Raw genomic sequence first — 26,046 nt, 5'->3', positions numbered from 1 at the left:
AAGTAATTCAGGGGCTGGATTTGCTCTCTTTATGTTTTGTTTTTGTGCAATGTGATAGTAACTTTTGTTATCAGAGGACTGATTTAAAAGATGTTAGAAATTTCCTTAATCTGGTCTGAAATTCACCTTGTTTTATTCTTGGGTGTGTAATATGTGAGGGTGTGGTGAGGGGAGGATGAAACATCAGACCTTCCTGAACAGTCCGAGGTCAGTTCTCAGCAATTAGCTGTTGATTGTTTGGCCATCACCACCCTTGGAATTGTGAGTAGGACCCAGAGGATTTGAGAGCTTCTGTGGCAGAGATATTGTCCTATTCTGGGGAGATTAGAGACATGTTGACAAGCAGAAAGAGGTCAAATTTGTGGCTTGTTTCTCTCCAATATTTAGGCATTCTGATGTTTAAAACAATTTAATTTCACTGATACTGTCACCTGCCTACCAAGGGCCAGGTGCTGAGTTTTCAAAGATAAATGAAATTCAGTCTCTATTCTCAGGAGCTAATAGCTGTTTTTTTTCTTGGACAAGGTTTTCTGGGCCTACTTACCTCAGTACCCAACTCTGTCTCACTAGTAGCCTTTGGGACTCAGAACCAGACAGGTGAGGTGAGATGCTGGAGCAGCTGATGGAGGAGCCCTTGCACTTTCTGACTCTCCTTCTCACAAGCACAGGGATCGTGGGAAGTAGGAAACTGGGCTCTTTAGGGAATGCTGTGGTAGATAGTGTGGTGAGGATGGCAGCTCTGATGGTCTCTCAGCTCATCTCTTGGCCTCTCAAGCTATGAGAGCATGCCCTCCAGCATTCCCAGAGATGGAGATTGAGTGTATTTCCTTGAGGGACTGGAAACAGGATTTGTTAGTTAATCCTAAGAACATTAGCAGTGAGAAAGCTGGGCAATTTGAGGCCTTGTGGAATTGTCTCTGGGGAACTGCGGTTACTTCACTCTGTTCAGACCAGGAGGTTGGGCAGTAGCTAAGGGTGGGGCAGCGACAAAGATGCTCAAAAATGGTCAGACCAACTGGTGCCAAACTTCTTCTAAGGCCCTATAATAAGCTCGTATTGTCCCTGTCATACAGTATCCTCTCTGCCATACAATATCGCTTCTGCCATATGGTATCCCCTCTGCTGTGTGGTGTATCTTCTACCATATGGTATCCCTTCTACTGTACCATATCCCTTCTGCCGTATGGTATCCCCTCCACCATACTGAGGCACTAAGTCAATTGTTGTGGGACTCCACCTCTCTCTTGAAAACCCATTCTGCTAAGGCTTCATGATGCCCTTTTGTGACTTCTTTTCCCCTTCAAGGTTAACAGAATGTTAACAGGAAGTTATTGAGATAAACATTTAAAACACTGCACATAGTGCTTGGCATACAGTAGACACTGAGTAAATAGTAGCTGTTACCACCAGAGCTGAGAAGCCTACTTCCATGTGAGCATGTGGAAGATGTGGCCCCGGGTCAGGGTGAGGCAGGAGAGACACAGGTCCTTCTGCCGACTTGGGGCTTTGCACAGCGTCAGGGCTTCTTCCAATCTAGCTCTGTAGGACTGAGCTTGTTGGCAAAAGTCTTGTCCCTGCCATCCCAAAGTTGCCTGACAGGTCCCAAAAGGAAAACACAGGAGCTGAAACTGGGTGGCCATAGTGAGGGGCTCTCTCCCAGTTGAGCCGGTTGCTTAAGAATCACTTTTCTGACTCTGCTTCAGAGAAATCTGGCTTTTTGTTTCCTGATGTCTTACCCATTTGGTCAGGGCACCCAGATAAGCCAGAGTGGGGAACAGAGTGGGGTTGCTGCCTAAATTGGCAGAGGTTGATGAGTTAATGCCAGGAAGCTAAGGAGACCCTGCAGGGACTCAGGGAAACCCAGATGTGGGCTTCAGAGGAGGCAGTATAAGCTGGCTCTGTTTCCCTGCCATGTGTACCTCTCCACCTAGCCCTGGGAACAGCTCAGTCATCAGTGAGCACTTTTAGCACACCTGCCCCATGCCAGGTGCTGGCAGGGCTAGAGGCAGCATGGCTTGTGGCTGAAGCCTTTTGGAGGCTGAGAGCCCTGGCCTGGATTACCATCATGGCTCTGCCACTTTTTAGTTCTGTGACCTTGGCCATTTATTCATCTTCCCTGATCGTCGATTTTCTCATTTGCGAGAAAATTGTGAGGATCAAGTGAAATAACATACACAAAGCAACTAAAACAGAAACTTAAGTACCGTACGTGCTCAGTGAATGTTGTCAGTCATGGGTGGGTGCAGTGGGGGATGTGGAAAAATGGAAAATACAATCCCTCATATTGAAGGAGTTTATATTCTGGGTGGGGGGAGAGGCAGCAAGACAGGTAAACATAGATCACAATGTCAGAACTGCATGTTCTATAACACAGGTCAGCAGGTGTAATGGGCACTGAGAGCTCTGGGAGTTCAGAGGTCGGAGAGCTGCCCCATGGGCTAAGCTGGCCAGAGAGGTCTTCCTGAACAGGTGTCCCTTGTGAATGTGCAAAGGTTGGAGAGGAAGGTGGAGGGGCATTCCAGGAAAACACCCAGATGAGGCCAAGCAGCATAAGTTCAGGAGATAGAGAAGAAACTGGTTGGGTTGGAACCAGTGCTTTTTGGGGGAGACTAGAGAGAGATGAGGTTCAGTAGATAGGTTGGGGCTGTTGTGAAGAGCTTCGAATGCCTCGCTAAGGAGTTTGTGATTTATGTTTGGAAGATTTTTGAGGAAGGACGTGCCATTAATATTATGACCTTGATTCAGTCACTAAATCTTTTAACCTCCCTGGGCCTTAGATCCCTCATCTTTGAAGTAAAGAGTTTGGACCATGTGATTATAAAGGAGTTTCTGTAGCTAAGGAGTCTGTGGTTCTGTGATAGAGGAGATTATTTTGATGAGAAAGTGCAGAATTGGGTGGAAGGGAGAAACTGGAGGCAGAGGGAGTACTTAGGAAGCCAGTGCAATGTCAGGCATGAAGCTTCTTTCTGCCGCTTGTTAGAGACTCCAGGTGTAGGTGGGAAAGGTCTTTCCTGTATGTTTTAGGGACTTTGACGTTATAGATCTATAACAATTTGAGTTCTTCAAGATTCCTCCCCAGGAGACACCCACCCTTGGGGCACCTGGAGAAGTGGGGAAATTGGTCAACTGTTCCAGGAAAGGAGTGATTATTCGGTGGATTTCAGATGTGTATCATTCCTGTTCTGCAGTAAACCGAGAAGAGAAAAAACAACAGGAATTCGTTATTGTTCATCTTTAGATGGGTAGAGCTTTCCAGTTTACAAAATCGTTTCGCAGGCGTTATCTCACTTTCTTCTCACCAGTCTCCTGAGGGAGGTTAGCCAGGTGCTCCCACATTTTATGGATGAGGAGAGGCCATAATTTCTCAGTCTCTCAAATCTAGGTCTCTTTCTAAGTGCACTTATGTTTCTCTGCTTCGTGTTCCTCAGACAATAAATAGGAGCTCACTTGTTCCATTAATTAGTTAATTCAACACGTATTTATTAAGTACCTGATAGCCATCAAGTACTCCACTAATTTGAGGCCCACAGAGGACATATATTGAAGAAAATTTTTTTTGCTTATTGTAAAAGCAATGTATGCTCATTAAAGAAATTTTGTAAAGTAGAGAAAAAAATTCCTCTAATTGCACCACCTGAGACATAGATATGTTTAGGTTTTTTTTTTTTTTTTTTTTGCTTAGGAACATTCACCCTGAGCTAACATCTGTGCCAATCTCCCTCTATATTGTATGTGGGTCACAGCCACAGCACGGCTGATGAATGCTGTAGGTCCATCCTTTGGAACTGAACCGAGGCCACTGAAGCGGAGGGCACCTAACTCAACCACTAGACCACAGGGCCAGCCCCATTTTACAGTTTTTTGGGCCAATTTTTCTACTTATTGAGATCATACTATGTATACAACTTTGTATGCTGATTTTTTTCACTTGCTATGAATTTTTTCCTATTATTAAAATTTTAACATTTAGAAAATGATCATATAACATTATATTAATGGATAATTCATAACAATAATTTCTCTATTATTGGATGTCTAAGTTATTTCCAATTTTTCCCTCTTTTAAATTTAGCTTGATAAATATGTTTTTGTATTAAGTTTATATTGCATTTCTAGTTATTTCCTGGGCTATATTTCTAAAAGTGAATAGAGAATTTGGTCAAAGGAGTTACTTGGGCTCTTGATAAATATTGCCAAATTATTTTCCTAAAACTTTTTAGAATTATCTGTACTTCTATAGGCATTATATAATTTGGGATTTTGAAATGGGAAGAGAACCTGTTTTCTATTGTTTTGGCAAGGGTGGAAATGAGGAAGATTTCAGGAAGATGGAATCTGCTATTGGAGCCTGGCCCAAATGTTGCCCTTGGTGGAAAATATTAAAATACCCTAAAGGATAGAACCATCTTGACAAAGATCAGGCTAGGTTATATTTTCCAGAGAGGTTTTTTATTTGTTTGTTTTGTTTTTTAAAGACAGATTAAAGGTGAGTTTCAGGAAGGAGAAGAAATTCTATAGTCTCAGAATTGGAGTGTTCTCTATGTAGTGCAAAGGAGGCTACTGCTAGCTGTGCTCAGGTCAGGGTAAAGGTCAGGAGGGGAGCCCAGAGGGCAGAAAGAGAAGGGCTCTCCTCTCCCAGTGGTCAGGATCTGCTTACATCCAGCATTGCCCAGGGTTTAGTGAAAGGGAATGAAAAGTAGGTCAGGTCAGACCCTTGGGAAGCCGGTTAGGGGCCCGAGGAGCTGGATGTGTTGTTCAAGCAAGTTCAGACCTAGGCACGTGGTATCCAGTGAGGATTTTCTGGTTAGGCTTCAGTTATCCTTGATTGCAACTGTCTGTCTTTTAAAAAAATTCATTTGTATTTTTTCTTTTCTTGTTGTTGTTAGTTCCTACTGGGAAATTAATCAATCTTGGCTGAACTAAGTGGAAAATATTCATTCCAACCTAGCCAGCATAACTAGGGTGGTTGGAAGAGAAACTCTAGAAAGTAGGTGGTGGTGGCCATTGGCTGTCCCATAGCCCTTTTTATAACTTTAATATTTATCGTGTTGTCATTATGCCTTGTTCTTTATTTGAGTACATATCTAATTTCTCATGCTCCTATGAAAACAATTTAATGATAAAAACTGAATCTTTGTTTCCAATTTTTAAAGTATCTGCAAGACAATATTTACATTATAGATGCTCAATAAAGACTGATTAAATTGAAGAGTTGTCTCACACAGGGATTCCGCTAAGTGCTTGATACTTGTCTTTTATTCATTCCTTCATCCATCCCTTAATAAGTATTTAGTTTCCTGAATGCCTACTATACACTAAGCATTATATTAGGCACTGGGTGTTACTAATGGGAATAAATAGTAAGGGTTTTAGTGACCCTTAAGGAGCTCATTGCAGAACAGAATGACAAGTGCTGTGAGTGAGGGACAGATGGGTGTTATAGGAGCACAGAGGAGGGTGTCCTAACTCATCCTGGGATGAGGGAGGAAGTGTCCAGACCATTCAGAGAAGGCTTTTTTCTTTTCTTTTCTTTTCAAGAGCTGAATTCTAAAGGAGAAGCAAAAATTGAGGGAAGGGCCTTCCAGGCAGAGGCAATAACACATCAGTGATATGAGGAATTACCTATATTCAGGGAACTCAAGTAGCTGAGTATGTTGTAACAGGAGTACAGAGGGATGGGGGTTAGAAATAAGCAGGGAACAGATTATGAAGAGCCTGGCATGCTGGGAGAAGAAGTTTGGATTTTATCCTCATGATGGAGAGTGGCATCTAGGTTTTAGGCAGGGAATTGACATGATCAGATATGTATTTTAGGGAGATCACTCTTGACTATCAAAGTTCAGAATACATTGTATCAGTGAGTAAGAAGATGAGCTAAAACTGGGGCAGTTTAGTGAGGAAAACCCCAGGAAAAAGATAGGTTGAGTTAGCTGTGATTGCTGTGTCCTTCTCTAGGATACTCCTTCCCATGTTTAGGAACCATATCTCTAGTACCTGCCATAGAACCTGGTGAACAGGAGGCATTTAAGAAGTGCTTCTTAGATATCTCACTCCTCTTTGTATCTCCCAAGCCTAACACAAGCCTGAGGCTCGGAGGTGCATGGTAACTGTTAGGTTCCCTGCTGTGGCTTGCACTAGCAGCCACTGAGCTCTGACTTGAAAGTAAGGTGGGTACTCTTTTCCCTGTCGTCACAAACCAGGCAAAATTACTTTCCAGGTTAGACCTGACCTTGAAGATATATTTTGCATGACTTCTCAAGATTTCTCCAAAGGACTCTCTCCATCTTGTGATGAGTATTTGTTCCCAAGTAGACAGTAGGTTCCTTTAGGGTGGGAAACATATTTTTATTAATTTGTGTATTCCCAGGACTTTTCACAGTACATGATACATAGTAGGTGATGCTAAATGTTTGTTTCATGAATTTGAAATTCATTGTTTTCGACTTGAAATATGTTTCATGAAATATGTTGTAAAGATTGATTAAGTACTGATTTCCCCTAAGAAGCCTTTTAAATCTATAACCCAACAGGGGTGACTGGGCATATCTAAGGCCTGAGAAGGAGAGGAACTCTGAGATGGGAGAAATTGCCAGAATGGGAAGTTACGTCTCAGAAATATTTAGTAGTTGAATTGAAACAGTTTCAGAAAGATCTGGGCCACAGGTTGTAGGTTCTTCAAAAGTCCTATTATGGAGTTTGGGAAGCTCTGGGTTCCATTTATCACCTACCATTCTATAAGTAACTTTCCGTTTTCCTCTTACATTTTAAGCTACAGTTGAATTAGATGACTCACCATGTTTTCCTGACTCTTTGTCTTTTTGTTTCTTTTCTTTATTAGGACTATTCTCCTCCTTTATGCTGTTATTGTCATCCTTCAATACCCTGCTGAAATGCTACACTGTTTCCAAGGAACCCTGTGGAAGAAATAGTCTCTCCCCACCTCAAACATCTCAACCTTTAGATCCCCTCATGGTACTCAATGCTATCTACTGGAACTATATATGGGTTATCATGCATCAGAAATTTAGCTATGTGTATTCCATAGTACAGGGCCTTTAAGTGTTGAATGAACAATGTGGCTGAACTGTATTACTAACTTAGTGTGACGGTTAATTTTATGCGTCAACTTGACTAGGCCATAGAGTCCCCAGACATTCGGTAAAACTTTATTCTGAGTGTTTTTGTGAGGGTGTTTTGGATGAGATTAGCATTTAAAGCAGTAGACTGAGTACAGCAGATTGTTCTTGTTAACGTGGGAATGTGGGTAGACCTCATCCAGTCAGTTGAAGGCTTGAATAGAGCAAATGGTTTTCCTTCCTCTGAGTAAGAGAGAATTTCTCCTGCTCGCTGCCTTCCAATTGGGACATCTTCTTTGTCTCCTCTTCAACCTGAACTGAAACATTGGCTCCCCTGGGTCTTGAGCCTGCTGGCCTTCAGTCTGGAACTACACCATTGGCTCTCCTTGGTCTCTAGCTTTCTGACTCACCCTGCAGGTTGGGACTTGTCAGCCTCTATAATCACATGAACCAATTCCTTGTAAATCTCATTCTTTATATCTATCTATGTATCTACCTATCTTTATATCCATATCTAGATATTTATCCATCCTATTGGTTCTGTTTCCATGGAGAACCCTGACTAAAACATTTAGGGTCTGGATTTTAGAAATATTCAAGAGAAAGGAAAAGAGTTTTATCAAACTTTCCTAGAACTGGATTAACATGAGACATACTTTAAAAATGATGCTTACTTTTGATACCTTTTCATCTGAGCTCTTCTCCCTTTTCCAAGATTTCAGGCACATAGGACTTCGATGCTTCCATTAGCTCTCCACTGTAATACCTGACCTAGGCCCACCCTGTTCCTCACTTAAGGCTAAAATTTTCCTTGCTTTTGAGTCCTCATTCCACCCCGACCCCATCAAAGCTCCCAACTCGGTGTGGTAGATTGGAGGCAGGTGGTGGGGGGAAGCAGCGTCACTGTTCAAGTGACTCATGTACAGTTGAAAGCTCTCTAACCTTCTCAGAATCCTTTCTAAATGAATTGGATGAGATATCAAGTAGTTTAATAAAGCGGGGTGAAAATTTTAGGCAGAATGAGGGTGTTGTCTTTCAGTAATTGCCCAATGGGCAGGCCGGATCGCCTTCTTGGGAGTCAGTCCTAGGGTCAGCACCTCCTCTGCACTTACTCCTTGGACAGATTCTTCCCTTTCCATCTCTGAAACTCCAGCTCCTCTAAAAACAACATCAGGGGCCGGCCCGGTGGCACAGCAGCTAAGTACGCACGTTCCGCTTCGGCGGCCTGGGGTTCACCGTTTCGGATCCTGGGTGTAGACATGGCACAGCTTGGCAAGCCATGCAGTGGTAGGTGTCCCACATATAAAGTAGAGGAAGATGGGCACGGATGTTAGCTCAGGGCCAGTCTTCCTCAGCAAAAAAAGAGGAGGATTGGCAGCAGATGTTAGCTCGGGGCTAATCTTCCTCAAAAAAAAAAAAAAAATCAGATAAGCACTCCCACACCAATGGAGATTGTACTGCTGACACAAGAAGAGAGACAGAGGGCAACCATTTGTATGTCTCCACTGGATCTTTGTAAGTTAGCAAATACTTATGGTTTTAAAGGGCCCATTTCTGAAGAATAGAGATCATTATAAAGATGATGAGAAAATTGGTAGTTTTACATGATGTGTGGCCATAAATAGAGAAAAGACCCAGTAAGAGAGCAGATTTTAATGAGGTTTTGGAGGCATCTTGTTTGGGAAGATGTTGGTAAGTCAAGTCTGCCGTGAAGCTGCTCTAGCTTAGAATACTTAGCACCTAGCATATTATAGGATAGATCTTCCTTCCAGCGTTCTTATGAGAAGGAGGGGGTAATTTAGGGGAATGATCATGATTATAATATAAAACTACAAATTCCCTACATCTATTTTAATGTTTAGATATACTTGGATCTTTCTCATATTTTTAAAAAATCCCATTTTGAAGCTTATTTCTCTTGCTGCCTTCCACTCTACCACTCTCTTCCTTTTTAATAGGCAAACTTCTTAAAAGAGTTTTTAGTTAACATCTTCTTTCACTTATCTCCCATCTACTCCATAGCATCACGGAGATTATTTTTTTCTGCCTTCATTGTGTAATCAAAACTGCTGTAACCAAGGTCTCCAGTGGTGAAGTCATCCCCAAATACAATAAAACCTTCTCACCTTTGTTTTACCTGATGTCACAGGCACTTGCCAGTTCATTCTGGAGCTGCTGCTGTGGCCCTCACTCTGTGACTTCCCACCAATCTGGCTGTTCCTTTTCAGTTTGGCCACCTCCTCTGATCTGCACATCCCATAAGCGTCAGTGGTCTTTAGAGTTCTGTCTTATGCCCTCTTCTCTTTCTATGTCTGCTCACTGGGCCTTCTGTAGCTTTAGTTGTAATCGTCCTCTCTTGTGTTGTGTATGTTAACTGTCTATTGGATATCTGTTTTTGAATATGCATCATGTCCAAAACTGAACTTATCCTACCTCCAAACTGGATTCTTTAAAAAAGACTTCATGGCTGGTACCCACAGTGACCTCTGCCAGAAACCTGGCCACCATTCTTGAGTCTCTCCTTTGTCATTCCCTCATCTAGTCAGTTACTGAGTCTTGACAATGCTGCCTCCTAAACATTTTTCTAACCTGTCTACAGCTTTTTCCAACCTTACTCACACTGCTAATTCAGGCCACTATCATTTCCTTCTCTAGATCACTGCAATGGTCTTCTCTCTGACTCCCCTCCTTGCCTCCAGTGTAATTCCACGCCCCCTCTAATTCATGATCCACAGTGCAGCTAGAGTGGTCTTAGAAAACAAAATTCCGATCATATCATTTTCCATTATTAAAGAGCTTTAATTGTTCTCTATTGTCCCCAGGATGCACTTTGGCCTCTTCAGCATATTTTCAGCATAGTCCCTTCCCAAGTTCTTTGTCATGTTACAAACTTAAAAGACCTCAGTCTTCTCCAGCTTCATCAGTGCCAGTCCTGCCCCTCATCCCACCCCAGTTCTTGCACTTTATGCTCCAGTCACACCAAACTACTTTAACTCCTTAAATGTCCCTGCTTTCTATAGTGTCGGGGAGTTTGCTCTTACTCTGTCTGCCTGGAACACTCCTGTCATGCCTCTTTATTTTCCTGTCAATTTTAGCCACCCTGCAGGCCAGGGTTCAAACATTACTTCTTCTGTAATCCTACACCCACATACCAACCCCAGATTGTGATTCGGCAGTATCCAGTGCTCATCACTTTTGTAACACTTACCATGTTCTCCTGAGACCTGGCGAATGTACTGTAAGCATCTCGTAGGCGAGGCCTCCTTGTTTTATTGTTGAATTCCTTTGGCCTGGAAAAGTACGTGTCACATAATGGATGCTCAGTAAATATTTGTAGTATCAGTGAATGATTTACTGTAGTTACTTTGGGTACATTTCTCATTAAACCGATTCAGCAAGTGCTGCAGAGCTTGTAGGGAGAGAACCAGAAATTAGGTCAAGGCCTTGCTGTCAGTCTTTTAAAAAAAATTAAAGCAAAAGTTCAGACTTTTGCCATTTTACAAGCCAGCTGTGGGTCTTAATGGGCTTATGGGATAGTATAGCTGAATCTAAACTCCAGCCAGCTGACATAGCCCTTATCCAGGCCTTAAGATTCTTTTTTTTTATAACAGCTTTATTGAGCTATAATTCATATACCACACAATCATTCATTTAAAGTGCAAAATTCAATGGTTTTTAGTATATTCACAGAAATGTGCAGCCATCACCGTAACTAATTTTAGAACATTTTCATCACCCCAACAAGGAGCCCCATGCCCATTAGCAATCACTCTTCATCACGGTCCCTCCCTTGCATCTCCTCCCTCCATCCTCTGGAAACCACTAATCTACTTTTTGTGTCTATGAATTTGCCTGTTCTGAATATTTCATCTAAATGGAATCATACCTTATGTAGTCTTTGTGACTGGCTTCTTTCACTTAGCATAATGTTTCCAAGATACGTCCATATTGTATCAAGTATCAGTACAAGTTCCTGTGTAGACGTATGTTTTTATTTGTCTTGGTTATATAACTTGGGGTGGAATTGCTGGGTCATATGGAGGCCTTAGGATTCTTAAGTACAGACGTTGCTTTAGAGAATTAGCTCACAAACAAAGAAGCAATAATAGTTCTTGCTCTTTAACTTGCTAATTAGTGATAGACAAGTTGTGCAGCTGGTTCTTTGAAGAACTGACTTTAATCAAATTTCTCTGTCTAATATAAAGTACCAAAGAATGTGCAAAGTCTGATTCTCCTGTGTAGGATAATAAAGCCCTTCTTGGTTTAAATGGAAGTGGGAGAATTTAGTGTCTGTTTCTGCCCATTTCCATTCCCACTCCACCCCACCCCTGGGCCATACAGGGCTGGCTGACAATGAAGTTACCCAGGAAACACTTCAACTGGGAGAGTTGGCCTATTCGCTTATTTGAGCCACAATTAGCTCACTGCTCCCATCTCTGTGTTTATGATAGGGATTTATTGTTTCTTTTGTATTGCTCTTTTCTTTGGCTCTTCTTTTCTCTTCTCCACGTCTCTGCTGCAATATACACTCATGCTTTTTTCCTGCTTTTCCCCTTCTGCTCAAACTCCTGGTCATATCAAACTGTTCCACGATCCGTTGTAAGTTCAGACAATAAAGTTATGAGACTCTTGTGAGTTATAGGATTCCTTTTACAAGTGTATCGTATCCAGGTAAATATGGACACCTGCAAACTAGTTGTCCTGGGTAGCTCTACATTCCAAAAGTTCTGTCATTACTCAAAATATTTTGGTCACTTACCATGTAGGGTTGCTCTCAAAACCAGTCTGAGCCCAACAAGAAGACCAGTCTCACTTCGGCATAACCACACTTAGTATTTCGGTGAGCCTGCCACCCTGCATGCATGTATTTGCTTTCCTGTGTCCAGTTTCCCTTTTCCTTTCTTGCTGTAGTCCCTAAGCAAGAAGAGTTCTGGGTTCAGATGGGGCTTCAAGTATGGGGCAAGGCTGCTGGTCATAGAGAGCCCAGCAGTGAAGGGAGATCAGCATGCTCCACAGGACTTTGACTTTAAGCAAATCATGTTTAAGCTGCTCTCTTTAGTATATTCTCTCCAGTGTGCCATTTCAGCCTTGTGATCTCCTCCCTCACCTTTTCTTTTTACAGAAAAGAATCATTAAATGCTAGTGTTGGGGACATAGCCTTGAACTGTCCACCTGTCAGAGGAAACTTGGGGAGAACGGGTGGGGAGAGGTACTTCAGGGGCTCCATTTCCTTCTGTTCCTGGGGAGTTAGTTAGTGTTCTACCAGCAATTCCCACTCTTGGGGAGATGAGGATGATGTTCCAGCCCCACATCACTGCTCGGGTCACAGGACTTTGTACAGAGAGTTGTGATTCGAGAGAGATCTGCAGCTGACCCTCCTACTTCCTCTTTAGAGTCTAGCGGTGTGTGGTCCTGTATCTTCTCCCTTCTCAGGCTCTGGATGTTCATATTCTCTTCCTCTCTGAGACTCTGCTCTGAGGGAAAATGAGGATGTTTACTAGTTGGGGGAAAAAGAAACCCAGAAGTTTGTAAAGCAAAAGTTAACATAAAGCTGGGCTCCATGCTCATCAGGCCTCTCTCTCCTCCCCAGCAGTTTCTGAACCCCTAAAACCCCAGCAAGATGCTAGCTGATTGTACAAGTATGTCTGTAGGGTTCCCTCAAAGATGCAGCTATGTTTGAAAGCTTTATGTTCTGGTTCTCATTTTATCTGCTTTTCTTTCTTCCGGAGGATTCTACTTCTCAAAAATAGGTATGAGGACAATGCTCTAGAATTCAGCCTCCCTTCACCCTTTGTTAATCTCAGAATAAGTGATGCAGAGGCTGTTTAGATAACATAGCTGTGGGGAGAGAGGGAAAGGAGGCATTGGAGTAACTGCCAGGGACGGGGCCAGAGAGCACCATTAGTGAATGCACATCTCTGGAGCAGAGTGAGGGAGGAGGTGGAAACAGGGAAGGAAGCTAACGGAAGCCAAAGAATTGTAGGAGTTGAGGGTATAATCCATAGGGGAATCGTGATGGACTAGACAGAGGATTCTGGTGGTCCCTCCCCTGCTGCCTGAAAGAAGAGTTGCCTGATCAGTGTCTATTATGAAATGGCCTTAGGCTAGGTTCTGGGGATACAGAGATAAGTAAGACACAGTCCCTACTTTACACATGTACAGTTTAACAAAGAGAAGATAAGTGACTAATAAGAATTAGATGAGATTTTCAAAATGTGTGGTATTGTGGGCTGGGATACTGCCGCCACTACTAACAGCCAATATTTATTGCTCACCCACTGTCTTTCTAGGTGTTTTACACCTGGATTAACTCATTGACTCCTGACAACACCCTGTGGAGTAGGTATTGTTATAATCTGCATTTTCTAGGCAAAGAATCTGAGGCCCAGAGACATTACAAATAGCTTGCATGAAGTGTCACAGTGGGGATTCAGGAGCAGGAACTCCAGTGCAGGTGGTCTGGCTCTGGAACAGGTGCTCTCAGGTAACATGGCCTCTTGTAAGTCATCCGGAGAGTGTGCGGGAGCTCTGCCGCTGCCCATCTGCATGACTTTGTACCACTGGGCTGCCCTTGTGCCTGAGACACTCTTCCTTAAAGATGCTGGTCAAGGAAGGATGCTCCTTTGACATCTTCCCTGACTCCTTCTGCCTACCCCAGGGCAGTCGCTGTTTAGGGAGCTTGATCAGTACTTTGTGTTTATTTTGTTTAGCTACATAATATTCTATTTGTTGGAACATATGACTCCTTCTGTTAGAAGCTTCTGGATAACAAGGACTTTTCTTTTCCTGGAAAATTTCAAACAAGTGCAAAAGTTCAGCTAATGATATAATGAATCTTCATGTACTCATCCCACAGCTTCAGCAATTATTTCACGGCCAATCTTGTTTCATCTATACCCTCATCTCCAAACCTGGGGTATCCTGAAGCAAATCCCAGACATCAAATCATTTCATGTGTAAACATTTCAGTTGTATTACTAAAATGTCAGGGCTCTTTAGAAAATATAACCGCAATACCATTATCACACTAAAAACGAATAATTCTTTAATATCATAAAATAGTCAATGTTCAAATTTCTGCAATAATCTCATAATGTTTTACCTTCCCTTCAATTTTACTTGATTTCTTCCTTTGTCCCCCCGACACCTTTTTTTTTTTTTTTTACAGTAGAGTTATTTGAATAAAGATACAAATAAGGGCTTTATCTTTTAATCTTCGTGTTTTATATGGCTGTATCTGTGGAGACTCTTGTGAGGGAAAGCTGTATTGCTGCATCTGATACACTGGAGCCCCCGTGTGGGAAGGGTTATTTGTCCCTAAGAAAGAGGCTGGTTGAAATCTTCCTCATGAAATCTCTTCTTACTGGGAGGAAAACAGGCATTTTTTTTTCAGGTAAGTTGAAGCTGTGGTCTGTGGGTTCTCGATAGACCCTCTTTGTTAGCAGGTATGCAAATGAATTTAGCTAATTCTCTGATCATTAGATATAATATCTGTAGACTTAGAAATAGGCTTACTCTGACCCCCAGTTAAGCAATTTCTCTTTCTTCTGACTGTAAAGAAGTCATTGTCTAAAGCAGTATCAACTGTGAGGCAGCACATTGATGTCTGATACATAATTTTTATTATAAATATAGAGCACATTTACAAATAATCTCAAAGTAACCTTAGCTAAGCAAAATTAAATAACACAGAATAGTGTGGATGAAGGGACGTCTATACAGTGTGTGTCAGAGTTAGAAAACTCTGAAAGAGGTACCTGAGCACAGAGAACTCCTATCTAACCCTCTCTGAGGGCTCTCTTAGACACAGCATGAGATTCAGTAATCAGTATCGAATAAAACCTTCTTCTCAACAGCCCCAAAGAGGTTCCATCTGTGTAGTAGAAGGCTGGGTGGGAAGTGCATTTGCCTCTTCTTGTCCTGCCCTTCCTTTTATCCTGAGACACAATGGGACTCATAGACCCCATGAGAGAAAACAAATTTCAGAGGCTGTTCGAGAAGCCTAGGGCCCAGAGATAATATTCCCGTGTGTCCTAAGGAGCATCAGCACCAGTGCAGCTTTCTAGGTTGTAAGCAATGCCAATGGCATGAGTCACAGCATTCCCTTCAAGGCACTCCCACTTCTCGAGGACCAAATGCACCTTAGCAGGGGCCAAGGTTTCCTGAGAAAGGGAGTGAGGCAGACAGACATGCACAGGCAGATACACGGGGTAGAATGGAGGCTGGTGATTGGCCCGAGATGCCTGGAAACTGTGTTAGATCCATTTCTAGCCATGAGTGAGGAAAACAGCTTCTTCTTTTCTGTTTGGAGCCCCTGACATAAAAGCCTTGAGGAGCTCCTGGCCAAGGGGACTTGAGGGGTTTTTGTGGCCTCTTTCACCTAAGGCAGTCAGATTGGCTTACACAGCTAAGCTAAATAAAAACAACCCCCTCACGTAAATAAGCAGTTACAAAAATTAAAATGGCAGAATGTCTCAGAGAAAAGGGAAAACCCAATATCCCAAATTGTGCATTCTTTAACAATCATTTAAATAATCTCTGAAGGGTAGCTCTCTGATTCCTTTCCCAAATTCCCAGATTATCTCCGTAAACAGCTAACTACTCCCTAAATCTGTAACCTCTCCTTCTGTGGGCATTTACCTGAATGAAGCCCACAGATTGATTAAAAAATGCATGCTTTTTTGTGTATTTTCCATTAAGACTCGCCTAAAGACCTTGGCAAATACTTTTCCTAGTTGCTTCTAGTGAGTTTTGGGAAGACAGGCTTGCCAAAGGGCTTAGGTGGTATTCCAACTAAGCAGCAAGGTGCTTAAGCCCTGGTCTTACGTGTAGACAGGTCTGACAGTGGACTATGGTGTAGGATTTCCCAGTTCAGAATTGGTTATATATTTCTTTTCCTGTGTCTCATGGGCTCACCCTGGGCTTTGGAGAGACAGGAGAAACTTTTACTTTTACTTCTTCTCTGTTCTTTTCTGGCACATGCATTTCAGTGGACAAGGACATATCTCTGAAGGTTATGGCAAATTCAAGTTAGATTAAGATAAGACAGGACTGGGATGGGGAGGTGAGTGTACTGTCAATGGGTAAGTTTAAAACAAGTCTAGATCAGGAGAGGGGGAGAGAAGAGAGTTTCTGCCAACTGTCCCCCAAGGTTTGCTTTGCCAAATTTCAAAGACTAGGAAGGGTGGGTTTCCTACAGTCTCCTGTCTGTACTTTTTCATGTATTGACACTGAAGTGAGGGGATGTGACCAGGCAGCCTGGAGGCGCCTCATTTGGAAGTTAAGTGGGGGACAAGTCTTCTTCCCCTTTTCTCTGAGGGTAAAGGGATCCTTCCAGTGACGGGGATGAGAAGCTTGGAGTAAGTCAGCAGTGCAGGAAACAGGGCAGGTTGCATTACTTCTTTTTTATTTCTGAATAAACTGTTTCTGTGGCTGGTGGGTGTGGGGAGGCTGAAGTTGGTCTCTTTGATTCCTGGACATTGAAATTCAGGGAAGAATATGCAGCTTCATCCATCTGAAAGGCATGAGCAGCGGTCAGTTAAATCAGTGTCATAGGTCAGGCCCTCACCTGTTCTAGTGTGATTCAGTACCACGTGCTATCACGACTTTCAAATTTTTAGCTTTGGAGATGGCTTTTATCACCCATTATTCCTGCTTGCTAACATCCTCTGAATGATCATTGGAAGAGAGAGATTTTGGTATTTGTACAACAGAATACGATGATATAGCAACGAGAATGAACACATTACAAACGCATACAATATGGACGAATCTCACAAAACAAATTTGAATGAAAGAAGCCAGAAACATATAAGGATACGCTGTGTCGTTCATTTATGTAAGAGCATAAACAGGCAAAACTAATCTAGTGCATTGGAAGGGAGGATAGTGGTTACTCTTTGGAGGGAAGTAGCTGGAGGTTTTTTTTGTGGAGATAATGACATGTTTTGTTTCTTGATTTTGGTGCTGCTTATATGGGTATGTTCATCTTGTGAAAATTTATACATTGTCAAAATATACTTTTGATTTAAGGAGTCTTCAGTATGTCTTGGTACACTATTGAAAGGTTAAGATGAGAAAAATTTGGTAAAATTATTAAAGTAAGGGAAATAAGATGTCAGACCCATTAGACTAGAAATTATCTTTCGACAGTAGGAACAAAGTCAGATGGAAGGTAAAGGAGGGAGAATGACTGAGGCCTTACTTGTGTTGTGCCCTGTGCTGGGTGCTGTACATTTGTATCTCATTGAATTCCTTCACTTCCTCTTTGAAGTAGGCAGCATGCCCATTAAAGATGACAAAGCTGAGGATCAGAAAGTTTAAACTACTTGTCCAAGGTCACAGAGCTAATAAGAGTCTCAACCAGCATTCAAACATAGGATGGAGATAATTCCAAAGTCCACATGTTTGCAATGAGGTAGACTCACGGGAGTCATTGCTAGCACTTCTTTGTTTGCTGCTGCATTGAGGAACTTTGACCCAAACCTGGTCTCACATTGGTGTCTTCAAGAATAACCCATTCTATACAGAGATATTTCCAGGAGAACATGAACCAGTGAAACGTGTTGTTCTTACCTTGTTAGGGGAGTTGTCAGAGTGGCCCTGACCTGGGGAAGCAAAAGAAGAGTTACCCATGGATGAAAATGCAAAGCTGACTTATGGCCTTAGAATGAGGGTGTTCCTAAGCTGTTGTGATTTCTAGCTGAAGGAGGTGGCTGGTGGTGGGAGGGTGGAGTGGGGAGGTGACCCATGATCACTTAAGGAATTGGCTTCCCTCAGAGTCTGTGGTCCAGACCCAGGGCATTAGTACCAGAGGAGGGGCAGGAGTAGAGCCAGAGGAGGCCTTCATCCGCTTCTGAAGATCTTTTCCAGGCTACAAGGCCTTGATTTGTTCCCTGATGTGTTTCTCAGCCACAGGCTTCAGTGGCAAGGAGTGGCACTGTGGCCCACAGTGCCAAGAGCAGAGCAAGACAGGGAAAGTCTCCCTAAAGGAGAATGCCCACATCCATAAAGAGGCGGGAGGGGAAGGACGAAGTATGAGGAAATGTCTCCTGGGAACATGTGCATCTTACTCAGACCTACCTGGCCTAGGCAGAGTGAGCATCTCTCCTGGAGCTGTGTCTCAGGGGAATCTGTTGTGGCTAGGAAGGGGGTGAGGACCTATGCCAACTTAAGGTTGGGAAGTGGAGATCCCTTCTAAAAATTCAGATGGTAGGCAATGGTTTGGGAGTCCAGGATTCCCTGCTAGTTTAGGGCACATGGTGGAACACACCAGCTGTCACTGGGTGAGTGGCTTTACTTACTGTGGTTGGAGACTGAGGGTTTATGCTCTGTGAGATCACACTGGACACTTTCCCTAAATAAATATCAGACTCTTTGACTGCTATTCCCAAGCATAGGATCTTTGCTCCTTGTGTGAGGAATGACACAGTGAGCAGATAATTCCTCGGGGCTCCTCAATGTTCATTTATACCATGGTAGGTATTGCCTTTCCACTCAGGACCTCCTTCCACAGTCTACCCTTGATTCCTTCTAGTGTTTATTCCTTTCCTGTTTGCTGGATGTGCACATTTAAGTCCATTCTTTATCAATTGATTGTGACCCTACTTCTACCCTCACACCTTTCCCCTTTTGAAGGTAGATGCTATTTTTTTCTCACTCTTTATTGCCTGAGAGGCCTTTGGTTGTTTCTGATTTTCTTAGGTTCTCTTCCTGTCTTATCCATCCTTCCTGTTGCTATGCCAACAGAGCACATGACTCCCTTTCTCCTGCCCCTCCTTTCATTTCCTCATTTGTTTTCCTTCTTGGACCTTGGCTTCCCTGACTGGGGAGCAGAGGAATAGAATTCAGTCTGTCCCCTTTAAACCAGGTGGGGATGGGAATAACCATGTCCAACAGACAGCAGTTTAGAGGGAGCCTGAAGACTAGGGAAGAAGAAACCCAGAGGAATTAGTGCTGAGAAGCAGGAGTTTAGGGAGGAGGAGCAGATTCAGGCCCAGAGACAGAGTTGAAGTCTCCTTCCCTCTCCCAAGCATGGCACTTTGCCTTGGAGAAAGTGAAACACTAAGAATGGCCATCATACCGTCCAATGTTTCAGATATGTAGAAAGTACACCGGAGCTATCAGAGCTACCCCGGCCAGGACTCCGACCACGATGCTGTCAATGACCCCAGCTGAGAGGCCAGCAGAATTTCCTGGTGTTGGTGTTGGTGTTGGTGTTGGTGTTGGTCTTGGTGTTGGTCTTGGTGTTGGTGTTGGTGTTGGTCTTGGTGTTGGTGTTGGTCTTGGTGTTGGTGTTGGTGTTGGTCTTGGTGTTGGTGTTGGTGTTGGTCTTGGTGTTGTTGTTGAATCATCTGTCATGGAAAGAAAAGAGAAGAATGTGTCAAGGTGACATTATTTTACAGTGGGGGTGCCCTGGGAAACAACTCTCAACGTTGAGTAGTCTCTACTTGTTCCTTCAAGGAATAAATTTCCTGTTGGAAAGTTGCTGTGAGGTGATAGCTGACTATGTCCTTGCAAATTTTTGCTCTCATTGTATTTCTCGGTTGGCAGTCACGCTGGCCTCAATTTCCCCCTGGTCTTTCTGCCCTGAGAAATTTTTGAAGGCTCTGGAAATGTGAAAAAGGCTCATGACTCTTTTTTTATGTTGTTATTTTCCACCTTTCTGTGGGTGCATCTTTCTCTGTGTACCAGGTGTGGCAGCTCTGTAAATGTGCCTCTCGGGTCTCTTGTGGTGGGGACTTAATTGACAGAAGGCCTGGGCTAGCGCACTCTGAATTCACCGTCTCCATTCACCAATGCCGTTCAACTAACAGTGACCACCCTTCCCACAGGCTCCCAGCTGGGATATGAAAGTAATCCCAATTCTGTGAGAAATGACTTTCCTCTGATGGGTGACTTGAGCTCAAGGACTCCCTGTCAGCCTTGTAGACGCTCTCTTAGAGCTGCACTGAAAGCTAAAGCTTCCTTCCTTCTCTTTCTCCTTCACAGGGATCAGATCTGCACCGTGGTCTGAGGAATCTCCCAGGCTTCTCCCACTCCTGCTCTATTTTCCTTTACAGGCATTTCCCCCAATAAATGTCTTGTATGTCTAATGCCATCTTGCCTGTGATTTTGGGGGAAAAGTAACAAACCAGACATGAAACTTTGCACTCATCTCCTTTTTTCCTCTCCTATATTTAGTCAAAAACCTTGTCCCAGTGGTTTTTTGTGTTATACTTCCCCTTCCCCCAATATATATTTCCTTTTCCATCTGTTTCTTCTTTTGTATTTCTGTTGCCCTCACCAGTCCATTTAAGACTGATGATTAACGCTAATGTTAGCAATTATTATGAGGTCCTGTGCCAGGCTCTATGCTATATAATTTACATATATCTCATTTGATTCATGTAATAAAGCTGTCAGATAGACATTATTTCCATTTTACAGATGAAAAAACTCAGGGATACAGTGGTGAATAAACCTACCCAAAGTTAGATTTCTAGTAAAATCTGGATCGAGAGTCAGGTACTCCTTGACTCTAAGACTTCCTGATTACAGAGAGGCTAGTGATAATAGTAATAATAATAGCAACTAACCCTTAGGGAACATTTCCACTGTGTGTGGCATTTTACTAAAGGTTTCATTGAATCTTACCTTAAATCTTTAATATAATACCGTGAAGCAGGTACAATCATCCCTCAGTATCCATGAGGGACTGATTCTAGGACTCCACCCTCCACCACACTCCACGGACACCAAAATCTATGGATGCTCAAATTCCTTACATAAAATGGTGTAGTATTTGAGCATAACTTACACACATCCTCCCATATACTTTAAAGCATCTCTAGATTACTTATAATACCTCATACAATGTGAATGCTATGTAAATCATTCTTATACCACATTGTTATAGAATAATGACAAGAAACAAAAGTCTGTAAATGTTCAGTATAGCTGAAACCATAGTAGGTCTTTCGATCCTCGATTGATTGAATCTGTGGATGCAGAACTGCAGTTATGGAGGGCCGATTGTACTCTTACTGCAATTTTCTGTTGAGCGCTGAGGCTCAGAGAAGTTAAGAATCTTGTGAAAGAAATTTACAATTTAATGTATATACATTATATTTGTAATATATGTAATATTGTGAATTTATATATGAAATTTATAATATAATGTAAATACCTTAAAAAAGAAGATAGATCTTGAATTAACAACCTAACTTTAGAACTTACGGAAGTAGAAAAGAAGGACAAACTAGGCCGAAAGCTAGCTGAAAGAAGGAAATAATAAAGGTTAGAGTGGAGATAAATGAAGTAGAGAATTGAAAAACAATAGAGAAAATCAAGAAAACCGAAAGTTGATTTTTCAAAATGATGAATAAAATTGACAAACCTACAGCTAGATTGACTAAGAAAGTAAGAGAGAAGACTCAAATTACTGAAATCAGGAATGAAAGTGGAGACATTACTAGCAATTCTACAGAAAAATAAGAATTTTAAGAGTACTATGAATAATTGCATGTGAACAAGTTGGATAAGCTAAATAAATGGACAAATTCTATGAAATACAAAACCTACAAAGCTAAAATCATAAAGAAATAGAAAATATCAACAGACCTATAATTAGTAAGGAGATTGAATCAGTAAAAGCATTTGACAAAATTCAACGTTTTTTTATGATAAAAACACTCAGACTAGGAATAGAGGGAAACTAAGTCAGCATAATACAAGCCATCTATAAAAAACCCACAGCTAAAATCATAGTCAATGGTGAAAGACTTTAAGTTTTTGCTCTAAGATCAGGAACAAGTCACGAATGCCTGCTTTTGCTATTACTATTCAAAATAGTATTGGAAGTCCTAGCAAACAATTAGTCAAGAAAAATAAATAAAAAGCATCCACATTGGATAGGAGAAGTGAAATTATCTCTGTTTGCAGATGATATGACTTTATATGTCATATATGACATATAACCCTAAAGATCCCACAAAAAACTTAGGACTAATAAGGAAATTCAGCAAAGCTGCGGGATTCTAAATCAATGTATAAAAATCAGTTGTGCTTCTATACACAAACAACGAACAAGTTGAAGAGGAAATTAGGAAAATTTTATTACCACTAGCATCGAAAGGAATAAACACCTAGGAATCAACTTAACAAGGGAGGTGAAAGACTTATACACTGAAAAACTACAAAAACACTGCTGAAAAGAATTAAAGAAGGCAAAAACAAATGGAAAGGTATTCCATGTTTGTGGATTGGAATACAATGTAATTAAGATGACAATACTACCCAAAGTGATCTCTACATTCAGTGTAATCCTTATCAAAATCCCAATGACATCTTTTGGAAGAAATAGAAAAATCCATCTTAAAATTCATATGGAATTTCAAGAGACACCAAATAGCCAAAACAATCTGGAAAATGTTGGAGGATTCACACTTCCTGTTTTCAAGAATTACTACAAACTTCAGAAATCCAAACAGTGTTGTTCCAGTGTAAAGACAGACATATTGACCAATGGGATAGAAAAGCCAGTAAAAAATCCTTGCAAATATGGTCAGATGACTTTTGACAGGGATGTGAAGACCACTCAATGGGGAAAGGGCAGTGTTTAAAACAAACTGTCTTGGGAAACTGTATATCAAAGCAAAAGAATGAAGTCAAACTCATCTAATATCTTACACAAAAAATTAACTCACAATGGATCAAAGACCTAAATGAGTGAGCTAAAACTATAAAACTATAAAACTCTTTGAGTTTTGGAGGCCCCTATGCTCCCAGGGCAGTTGGCTAATGGCCTGGGGACGTTATCCATCTGTGCTCACCATGCTAAGCCTCAGGTGATGGATCTGACTCTGCCCCTGCCCAGATGTGGCTCTTGGGGCTGAGCTTTAGCTGGTGACCAGTTCAAGAGCCTTGGGACTTGGGAAGCCAGGAAATCATTGCTCCCAGTCATCCCTGCCCAGACATAATGAGGGGGATGTAGGCACAGGCCGGGCCTGTCAATCCTGTGTGTGAAGCAGAATTCACTCCACCCAACACCCAGATGTCAGAGAGGAATCACTCACTGTGTACACGGAGCTGTATACTTCCCAATGCACTTTCATAATTTTGGTTTATGGCTTCTAGGGTGTAGTATCCTGTGTCGTCCTGGGTCACTTTCTGGAACAGCAGGGATCCATTGTTGTATGTTGTCTCTCGACCACTATATAGAGGCCCTGGGAAATTTTCTTGTGTTCCTATCACATATATTACAATTTGTTGATTGGGATCTGTTCCTTCCCCTTTGTACCAGACGTAGCCTAAAAGATTCTCAGGCAGATTATGGACAAGTAGAAGAACATCCTTTCCTTCAACAGCATTGGTCGGCACCGATTCAATAATGATTTGGGCAATGGTTGGTGGGTTCCAGAAGGTTAAGAGTGAGACTAGGAAGGAAGAGAGAGAGAGAGCGATCAGTCAATATTTGGACTTATGTATTGGGATGGAAAAATGAGGACCTGGGTCCTGAACGGGTCTCTTCATCTCTTAGACTTGGAGTTTGTGTGTATGTATTCTTGTGTCTCCTACTGGTCAAGGTCACCAGCATCACCACCATTACTTCAGCCCCTCTGAACTTGTTATTTCTTTTAGTTTCCATTAGTCTTCCCCAGGTGTCTGCCTGGCTCACTTCCTCACTGCCCTCAGTGCCCTGCTCACTCTCAGGGGCATCCTTGGGAGATGCCTTCCCTGACCGCTTGCTCTGAAGACCCTTTGACTTCCCTTTCTGACCTTTCCCTGGTCTGTTCATTGCATGACACTTGTCAGTCCCTGAAATCACATTCAGATTTCTTTGCTTGTCTGTCTTCCTCCTCGTAGAATGTGAGCTTCATCAAGGCAGGGACTTGTCTGATCTTGTTCCCCTAGTCCCTGAAACAGGTTGCAAACACCTGTGGGTGAACGAATGAGTGTTCCCAGGGCCCTCCATATCATTGTTACTTTATGAGGTTTATTGGTAAGGACAATGCTTAGTGCCCCTGATTATGTTTTTTTCTGAAGTGTCACTCTGATATAGTTAGCTTATTTTCAAACTGTAACTTCAAAAAAATATAACAATTGAGGTTTTCCTGCCCCTCACTAATTCCAGTTCAATAAGATTTTCCTGTTGCTCAGCTCCCTCTACTCGTCCTATTCTGCTCCCATGTCCCCTCCCCTCAGGTTCAAACAGAAGTCCTCTGTCCCCTCTCAGAGCTCCGTCCTCCCCAGGAGACCCCAGCCAGTCTGTTCTCCCATACTCACCCTCAGGGCATCATCCCAACTTACCTGCCAGCAGAAGCCCCTGCCAGGGGATGTGCCCTCTGAAGCCAGGGACTGATGGGCACTCCATTGTATCTGCTGCCTGCTTGGCTCCTCCCTCTTTGAGAAGAGCTTGGGCTCCAGAAATGCTCACAAGCACTCCTGTCCAGATGCTTCAGCTCTACTGTCCTTCCTCCCTCTGTGCTGAGCCTCCTTCAGGGGCAGGAGTGCCTAGGAGGGTCACATGGACTGGGGGTGGGGTCTCTGCTCAGGTTCCTCCCTCTCTTCCTCTCATTCCAGCCTCCCTAGGCCCCTCCTTCCCCTTTCCTATCTGTCTACATTTTGATTCCCTGGAACTGTGGAGGCCTCTCTCTCTTTTGCTGTGATTCCCCCCAAACACACACACACACACACACACACACACACACACCCTTATTTGGAGAAGCATAAACCTGGGCTTTGGTGTTCTGGGCAGTCCCCACAACCCTGGGTCAGGGATCATAGTCAGTCTCCACTGCAGCCCTTTGTCTTTCACATTTGACTTTTCCCTTCAGAGCAGGAGTTCTGGGGCTACATCAGGAACTCTTGTCACAGTAATGTCACCCCTGCTCTGTGTCAGAATCACCTGTGGAGCTTTGTCAAGATTGTGAATGCCTAGGTGACACCTTAGAAATGCTACTTTAGCAGCTGCCCAGGTTTGTGGATACCCAGCCAGTCTGAGACCCCGTTTTGTAAGGGTGGGGCAGCCTCTCCCATTCTCCTGTTCAGAGTCAGATGATTCTGTTAAAATGCAGATTCTGACCCAGTAGGCGCCCAGCCCCAGCATTTTCTTGGCTGTGTTATGGCTTCAGTGTCAGCACCACACAGAACCGCAGAGGTTTCCAAACCCTGGGGATTATTTCTCTTATTATTTCACAGAGAAACCCAGCTGGGCACCAGGGTCTTCCCAGTGTCCTCAAATGCTCTGGGAAGGTTGGCTTTACTCTCAACGGGAAAGTCACAGAGATGACTCTCGGAGTGAGAAAGGGGCAAGCTGAGTGATGACTCGTGAGGGGACCTGCCCTCTGTCTCTGGTGTCACCAGCCTGGCCTTCGCTTCCAGGGACAGAGAGCCAGTACCTGGTGTCTCAGGAGCTACAGTTCTCAGGAGTGAAGGGGCAGGTTTCCTACATATCCTGGGTGAGACGATGGTGGTGGTGGGAGGTCAGGTGGCTGTGGGCTTCTTGGTCCTCAGGGAAGGCTTCAGGGAGACCACTCCCTTTCAATGTCTCTTGGCTGAGCTGTGGCTCAGAGTCTGTTCATGTGTTCCCTGACCATCCTGACCTCTGTCCTCTGCCTGGCTGACTTTCTTGTGGTCTCCTGCCTTCCCTATGGGTGGTGCCAGGCAGTGAAAGGGGTCCTGCACAGGGACCTCTGACAGGGCAGGGTATTCCAAGGCCCCCAGAGAGCATGGGCAAGACAGAACAGGCATGTCTGAGGGGACCTGAAGAGTCTGTTAAAGGGAGGGATGCAAATCAGGCTTCTTCTCCACCTCCTCAGCAAAAGCCACATTCATGTGTTAATTTCTTGTGTGTTGTCTCTGTGTCCCAAGGTCGCCCCCTGGAGGGCATGAGGAGACCTGCGTCCAATGTCAGGGGCTGCACCAGGGATGCTGACCAGGCTCCAGAGGGTGTGAGCTGATCCTGAGCCCTGGACAGCGGTGGGCTATG

At 43.1% G+C, this 26,046-nt stretch overlaps 2 protein-coding genes across 7 annotated transcripts in view; one reads left to right on the top strand and one right to left on the bottom strand.

Annotated features, from left to right (window-relative positions):
• LOC102148130 (cell adhesion molecule CEACAM6-like) overlaps positions 1-26,046 on the top strand; it is a 436,353-nt gene that overhangs the window by 359,694 nt on the left and 50,613 nt on the right. The window lies entirely within an intron of this gene.
• On the bottom strand, positions 14,676-24,595 carry LOC111775433 (cell adhesion molecule CEACAM6-like). The gene is made up of 5 exons (XM_070224525.1): positions 24,366-24,595; positions 23,132-23,491; positions 19,159-19,429; positions 17,652-17,683; positions 14,676-16,590 (listed from the first exon to the last, which is right to left on the bottom strand). Exons 1-3 carry the CDS (start codon positions 24,427-24,429, stop codon positions 19,170-19,172), a joined length of 684 nt encoding a protein of 227 aa, XP_070080626.1. The 5' UTR covers positions 24,430-24,595; the 3' UTR covers positions 14,676-16,590; positions 17,652-17,683; positions 19,159-19,169.

This window comes from Equus caballus, chromosome 10, assembly GCF_041296265.1.
Source record: "Equus caballus isolate H_3958 breed thoroughbred chromosome 10, TB-T2T, whole genome shotgun sequence".
NCBI lineage: Eukaryota > Metazoa > Chordata > Mammalia > Perissodactyla > Equidae > Equus > Equus caballus.
This window is presented reverse-complemented; position numbering and strand designations above follow the sequence as displayed.